The sequence below is a fragment of the Hibiscus syriacus genome, unplaced genomic scaffold (assembly GCF_006381635.1).
Source record: "Hibiscus syriacus cultivar Baekdansim isolate YM2019G1 unplaced genomic scaffold, ASM638163v2 tig00110332_pilon, whole genome shotgun sequence".
NCBI classification, from domain to species: domain Eukaryota; kingdom Viridiplantae; phylum Streptophyta; class Magnoliopsida; order Malvales; family Malvaceae; genus Hibiscus; species Hibiscus syriacus.
In genome coordinates this window covers 7,038,206-7,046,109 of record NW_024062688.1, presented here as the reverse complement: position 1 = coordinate 7,046,109, position 7,904 = coordinate 7,038,206, and the positions used below count along the sequence as shown (strand labels likewise).

At 32.9% G+C, this 7,904-nt stretch overlaps 2 protein-coding genes across 2 annotated transcripts; both read left to right on the top strand.

Moving 5' to 3' along the window:
- Positions 1 to 2,520: 2,520 nt before the first annotated feature.
- On the top strand, positions 2,521 to 4,480 carry LOC120119297 (CASP-like protein 3A2). Its single transcript, XM_039139119.1, has 3 exons — positions 2,521 to 2,882; positions 3,787 to 3,925; positions 4,005 to 4,480. The coding sequence occupies exons 1-3, from the start codon at positions 2,575 to 2,577 to the stop codon at positions 4,218 to 4,220; spliced, it is 663 nt and encodes a 220-aa protein (XP_038995050.1). The 5' UTR covers positions 2,521 to 2,574; the 3' UTR covers positions 4,221 to 4,480.
- Positions 4,481 to 6,164: 1,684 nt separating this feature from the next.
- Positions 6,165 to 7,301, top strand: LOC120119864 (protein trichome birefringence-like 39). The gene is made up of 3 exons (XM_039139663.1): positions 6,165 to 6,225; positions 6,644 to 6,789; positions 6,864 to 7,301. The coding sequence occupies exons 2-3, from the start codon at positions 6,654 to 6,656 to the stop codon at positions 6,971 to 6,973; spliced, it is 246 nt and encodes an 81-aa protein (XP_038995594.1). The 5' UTR covers positions 6,165 to 6,225; positions 6,644 to 6,653; the 3' UTR covers positions 6,974 to 7,301.
- Positions 7,302 to 7,904: the final 603 nt, after the last annotated feature.

The window sequence follows — 7,904 nt, the reverse complement described above, 5'->3', positions numbered from 1 at the left end:
CTCACACCCACTACCCACTGAAAACGTACCCAGCTAGACCCGTCTGACAACAAACTTAAGTTATACATAAGCAACAAACATAAAACAAACACATCTATTAAAAAACATAATAAAATAAACTAATGATTATCTGCGTTAAGTGTTAATATAGATCTTAAAGTACATAAAACATTATAATAAAAGACTTAATTAAAGTCTAGAAACATAAATGACAAACACATAATGTTTTTGTTCTTTGGCACAACATTATAAAATTTCAAGCAATACTTGTGACATCTGATACTCCAGTATTACAATCATCATTTTCATAAAACACCATGATAAAACACCAGTATTGCAAAATACTCGGTTGAAATTTGAATTTGAAAAAGTCAGTTTCAATGGCGTTAAAAATGGAGGTTTGAGAAGCACGAGTGAAACACTTAATTCTATTCAGTGACTTTAAAAATGGAGATTTGAGAAGCAACGATCTGACTCTGTTGGTCTAAAACGTGGGTGCTCAGTCACAAGATACTGATTTGTAGAACATTAAGAAATTAAGCTTAAAACAAACATTGAGATGAATCTAAAAAATAATTAAAAATCAGTACGAGCAAATAAAAATTATACTCTTAAAACGAAATGCAGAGTAGCTTAAAACGAAATAACTATGGAAATGACTCTTACAAAAATTAAATTTCAAGTAAAAAGGGAAGAAACGTACCTTAATAAGCTGGAGAGTGGAGACCAGAGGTTTGAAAGATCGGCGCAGTAACGAGAGGTTTGAAAGAAAAAAATTTATGCATAAACTTATCCCTAATATTTGGTTAAATTATAAGTTATATCTTATACAATATTAAGATTTATAAATTAGTCTCTTAAAATTATACCTAAATTCATAATGGTCCAAAATTTAATGGATATTTAGTTGGGCGGGTGGATGTGGGGCGGGCGGATGCGGGGCGGGTGGATGCGGTGCGGATGGGGGGCGTGTAAGGTCTCAAACCCATTACCCGCCCACTACCCGCGACGGGTACCACTTTTTAAATCCACACCCGCCCACTACCCACTAAAATTATACCCATCCCCGCCCCAATTGGAGCGGGTGCGGTGCGGAATCTACGAATTTGTTCCCGCTTGTCATCCCTATGCTTTAGACTCACTAGTTACTAGAGTTTGTGCTTTAGAGATTCATATATGTAACTTAGTCACTCATTTTTGGTCAATAATGACATTTGATAATTGATTTGTTAAATTTTACAAATGAATTATCTTTTGAACTTTAAGTTATCATTGTTAAATTCATGGATTGTAATGAGATAATATTTCATTTTATTTTATCTTTTAGTTATTTATTTTCACCCCAATGTTAGAAAAATTAACTCATTAAAACAACAATCGACAAATCAAATCGAACATAAATTATCAGTTATGACGCGAGATATTTGATTATTGATGGGGACTCAAATCTCACATATATTTTCAACTTACTTTCAAGACGCATCTTTATATGTCGTGGAGAAATAAGAACATATATTGCACGTATAAAAATTTCCATATGAAAAATATTTGATCTCCGGCCAAAAATTATTTGTAATAAGGGGAACTTATAATAATTTATTGACTTGATGCGAAATAGAGATGATGCATGTAATATGACATGTCCCCTAGTATAAATCAAAAGTTTTGATTTCATAAGTATTAATTGTGCAATCAATTGAAGTCATTTGATGAATGACTCAACAAGATTATTTTTTGTATGAACATGAACTACAAGATATTCAACATTTATTCCAATAAACATGCAATAATCATTAACAACATAAGATGTAAATTTATCAACATTATTAAAATATATTATCTTTATGAAAAAATCTAAAAAAATTGCTTGCAATTTGAATAAATGAGCAAGTAATATTGTAAATGATAAGTTATAAATTGATAACAAGGGTACATGTGATGTATCTATTAAGTTATAAAATTTCTAAATGGTCACAAGGAGGATGTATGGGTCCATAAATCATCATGTACTCGTTATAGAAAATTAATAAATTTATAATCTATATTAATTTGTGATTATCAGATAATTAATTGATTTTAGAATAAGCCTCACATGAAAAATTATTAAAATTTGTTGATTCTTCAATAAATAATCATATAATATACACCCCAAAATGACCAAAATGAATGTTTTCCAAAATTCATTGACAATCAACATAGTTTACCCTAAAAAAGTGTACTATTATTATAATTATTCACCCGCTTTCCGTTTATAACACTTCAGCTGCTTTTTTTTTAGGATTTTTAACATACCACTTCAGCTGCGGTTAACGGTTTAATGGTATAGCGACTGAAATGAATTTTTTCCTTCACAGTTGTGACTCCAATAAAAAAATTTCGCTTTTGTTGACCAAAATGAAAGTTCCCTAAATGTTCAGTGAATATTAATGTATTTTAGCCTAAAATTTAATACCCCTGTTACGCCCCGATTTTCCTTTATATACCCCCTCACACCACCACCTTGCATCCAGGAATCTTGAACAACAAAATACATAAGACTTATCAAAGTACGTTACATAGCTTCGGGAGATAAAGATGAGCGGCCACAAAACGCTGCCGCCACCACCATCCACTCCGCCGAGGCAGCTGACGGAGTCCAATATGACGGCGGAGGAGTGTGTGCGGCAAGGTGAATTCGGTGTGGAATTGGGGTTAAGGTCCAAGACTGTAGGAGAAACCTTGACGAAAGGGGACGTGGTGGTGCTGACAATCAGGCTGCTGTGCATGGCTACTTCGGTGACAGCCATGTCGTTCATGGTCACCGCTCGTCAGGTTAGCGTTGCATCCTTCTATGGGTTCCAGCTCCAGCTCCACTCCAAATGGTCTTTTTCTTACTCCTTCGAGTAAGTAAAATCTTTCTTTGCTACTTTCAAATTCGTTTTTAATTTCTTTAAAAACTTTTTGTCTACTGTTTGTTTGCCGAGAAAGGGAAAGAAAATGAAAGGGAAAATGGAGGTCACACCTAACGGGGAGCTGTGAAGTGTGTGAACTTTTGATCTTTCTATTATCTATGTTCTCTTGTTTGTTTCACCGACCAAAGGCAGAAATATGTTTGGAATTTGCTATATTCTTCCTTTTTTGTATTTGAATTTCGAGATTAACCTTAATTATAAAAAATAGGTAAAGTATATAAATGGTGTTGTTTTATTGAGTCTAGATTATTGAAAATTATAAAATAGTCCTATGATTATAGTAGTTATTTTATTGAGTTTTTCGATTATAAAAAATAATAAAATGGTCATTCGGTTATTCATATGTTTTAAACTCGTCATTTTTCATTAAAAAATTGATTGTTGTTTGTGTTGAAAGTTAACCTGTTGACTAGTATATGATAAAATATTATTTCAAAGTTGTTTGAGTTGTATAGTTATTTGAGATTATGTGTTCCGATTTTATTATATCTTAGTCAACATGTTAGATGTCGTCAATTTTTTAAACGAAAAAGAACAAGTTTGGACCATACGAATACTCGAGTGATCATTTTATAATTTTTAATATTCGGGGGACCAATTGTGTACTTTAACCAAAAGAGTATGCTTTATCTTTTTTTTTTTTAACATTATGCATAGTTTTACGATATCAAACTCGATTAATTAAGGTAGAGTTGGCATTTAAATAATGGAAAGATACCCCTAAATTGAGGTTCCAATGGGTTAAAGTAAGCAATTTTGTCTGTTTTCTAGTTAGCCAATTGAGAATTGAACAGGAATGAGACCCGTGAATGTAACCGACAAAATCATGGTACAGATATGTTGTTGGAGTAACAGCCACTGCAACAGCTTACTCTTTGGTCCAATTACTCATTGCCACTTCAAGGCTGCTTGTGAAGAAATCCCCTGCGATTCCCTCGAGAAATCAAGCTTGGCTTGTCTTTGCCGGGGATCAGGTACAGATTTCCCACATTTTATTTGCTAATGTATCACGTGTGTGTATGTATATGTATTGTTTGACTATGTGGTCTGAAGATACTGGCATATGCAATGGTGAGTGCGGGATCGGCGGCGTCCGGTGTAACCAATCTGAACCGAACTGGAATCCGACACACAGTGTTGCCCAATTTTTGCAAGTCATTGGATAGCTTCTGCGATCATGTCACCGTCTCGATAGCCTTCACGTTCTTCGGCTGTGTGATGTACAGCGCTGCCGCTGTTCAGGATGTAATGTGGCTGGCCAGCCATTGAAACTACTTCATCATGTATGTATAATGGTTGAGTCGGTTGTTTAGAAACTGAAGCAGAGCAATGCCAGGCTATGGGGGTGTTTGTATAAGAGGAAATAAAGTCGTAGGGCCTTTATATTTTGATACACTAAATGTATGGGTTTTTAGTTAATCCAACCAAGCTTATTGTCCGATTGTTTCATGGGATGATCATTGTTTAGGCATAATATCAAAATTAACTCCCAAAATGTATTAAAATGGTCATTTTAATTTATTTATTTTTTGAGATTTTGGCCATGATGTTTATTTTGGCCTCTATGCTTTTAGATTTCCATCTGAACATTTGTTGAATAAATCCAAATTTTTATGATAATATAACATCGCCTGAAATAAAACTGTAAGGGGGCGTTTAAATGGATGATTTCAACTTTACTGGTGGTAATATTTTTTCCTACTTGTGATTCTCACGTTTTGATGGGCAAGATTCTCAATAGTGGAGTAATAAAATATTCCCAACAGTAACTTGTTTTCTAATTTTACCGGGAATACTAATCTCATGGTAGGCTTAGGTATTTTTTGTTTCCCTTCGACCTGGATTAAAATGCCCTTGAAACTAAAGATTTATTTCAAAAATACCCTTACTTTTATTTCAAAAGCTATAGTATGTTATCATAAATTTATTATCATAACTTTATTTCAAAAATATTTCCAACCGGGAATTTTATTTATTTATTTATTATCATAACTTTTTAAATATTAATTAAGATTAAAAGAATATATTGTATATTTACTTTTTTAATCTACTCATTTATCTTTTAAATTTTGTAAAAAAATTTATATAAATTTTATGAATTTAAATTTAATAAAAAAATATATAAATTGAAAATAATACAATAATATATTTTCTATGAATTTTTATATAAATATTTTCATTTGAATATTTGGAACTCAACTTGTTAAAAAAATATCATAAGGACAATTCAATAAAATATGTATTCCAGTAATCTTTTATTCAACCAAACACTCTAATCATACATTCCTGTAAAAAGAACCAAACACAATAATGTAATATTCCCAGTAATGTATAAGGTAATGTAACATTCTGATAATCTTATTCCCGGAAGTCATGTTACATTCCATGAACCAAACATGTGACTAAAATTTTGTGACGCTCTTAATTTTATGTGGTTTTCCTCACATACTCATGTTACACATTCATACATGTTTTAGATTAGGATATACTACATATTTAATCACTCAACTATCATTTTAATTTTGATTTGATCATTTAATTTTTTAACACTAATATTATGTTTTGATTTTATTTTAGTAATATAAAAATTAATAGTGATTTTAATGTGTTACCACAAAGTAATTTCACATTATTATTGAAAAAAAATAAAAAGGGTCACAATAATAGTTTTATTAATTTTTAGGATAAACTATTCAAATGACTATTTAACTATGAGATTAATGTTAATATGATCATTATACTTTTAATTTTGATAATATGATCGTATAACTTTTTAAAATAATTTCAATCAAATCAGCTGCGATTAAAATTAAAAAAAATAACTTTAGTAAGTTATATATATTTAATCATCATAACTTATTCATTCAATTTTTTTCATTTATATCATATAAATAGTTTGTACATAAAATAAGTTGCTCTGATGTGAAGATATATAATAATTGATGCAGTCGTATGATGTGAAGATATTGCTGTATAGAACGCCGTACCTTGTTGACGTTTCGGAAGAGTGTTGAAGCTGGACTCAATCAGAGGCGGTAAAAATTAGCTCACCTTTATTCTTATATGTAATGGGTAAGGGAGAGGTGCGATAGTAGGTTACCTCCAACATCAAGTTGAGAACAGTTTCAGTGGAAGATTTCCAAATTATGAATTACTCACCGTGCGACTCGATCTTACGACCCTAAAGTTAAGAGCATTGTGATGAACGGAAAGAGAGGGACATTCTGATCTTCAACACCTGGCACTGGTGGACCCACAGCGGAAGATCCCAACCGTATGATCAACATCATTCCCTTTTCTGTTCCCCCGCCCATCGCTCACACATATTTCAAACAACAAACTCCACTCGTCTCTTTTCTTTATAACAAAATAGTTTAGTTCTATTATGTTGAAATATTACAATTCCTAAAGAAATGTCAATGTTGAAATGTCAATGTTGAAATGACACATGTGCTTTGTCTTTTAGGGCAAAAAAATAAACACGTACCATTTTGGTCTCTCTTGAACAATGAATTTTAATGCTAGATTGTTTTCACTGAAATCTTACTTGTTCCATGAAAAAGAAAAAATTACTTACACGAATATGTTTTATCCTTTTAATTGTTTGCTTTTTTAGAAATTGGCCTTGTTTAATTTTTTTATAGCAGTGGACAGACTAAAATCTAGTGTACTAATTATTATTTGTTGTGCAGATTTGATTACATGGAAGAGGGTGGGAAAACGTGGAAAGATATGAACCGTATGATTGCATACTACAAAGGATTAACAACGTGGTCCAGATGGGTGAACCGCGATGTTGATCCTTCCAGAACCAAGGTATTTTTCCAACCCATTATGAGTAAGCAACCTTAACTCTTTGTGATAGATTTTCCTTTTCCTTTGCAATTTTTATGATAAAATGTTGATTTGCAGGGGAAAGGAGTGGAACCAACCAACACAATCATGTATTGGACAGACTCACCCGTTCTTCGGAACGAGATATCCAGCAGCAGCAGGCACGTCCATGGCTTGGGTTGGTGTGAAGAAGGTCCTTAGTAGGATTAAGAAACCAGTGTATTTGCTCGACGTTACCGGACTCTCTCAGTATCGGAAAGACGCTCACCCGGCCGCATACAGTGGCCTTCACAGAGGCACTGAATGTAGCCATTGGTGCCTTCCGGGTATGTCGGATACTTGGAACCAAATATTATATGCAGCTCTTTTTAGTTAAAAAATGCAATGGAAGCTTAAATTTGTTCTCTGATAAATAGTGAAGGAATAAGATAGAATTAATCATATCATAATTTGACTGTAAATTTTAAATCTGTTTGTTTCCGGGGGGAAAGTTGAACAAAGTTGAGTTGGTCATTCTTAGCCCATGTTGTTGTAATTTTCATATTCTTCTTCAGCTAATTACAATTTATAGCCTTTAGATTTTATCAAGAAGATGACTTTTTAATAAAATATATTGCCAAACTCTAATTAAGTTTTAATAAATCCCATTATCTATAGTCAAGAATACAATAGTGGAACTTTGCCTAAATTTCACCGTTAAGCTCATCAGACAAATAACTGGCAAAGATATGCAGGAAAATCAGAGCAGATCAGAGCAGGCGGTTTACTTTAGATTAGCAGAGGTTATTAACAAGGGATCTGTTGGGTGAACCATTCCATGCATTGTTTTGAAAATCGGATCGGACCGGCCGATTCAACCGGTTCAACCGGGAACCGTTATCTAGTCCGGTTCAATATACACCGATTGAACCGTTACTAGTGAACCGGCCAGAACCGTTGAACCGTTCGAACCGGACCGGCTGAAAATTGAAAAAAATGGGAAATTTTTTTTTTTTAAATTAAACCAAACGATGTCGTTTGCTAAACGAGCCAAGTCGAACTCGAGTATTGCTGAGCTCGACTCGAACTTGAAAACTTTAAAAGTAAGCTCAACTCGACTCAAACTCACGAGCTAAAAAT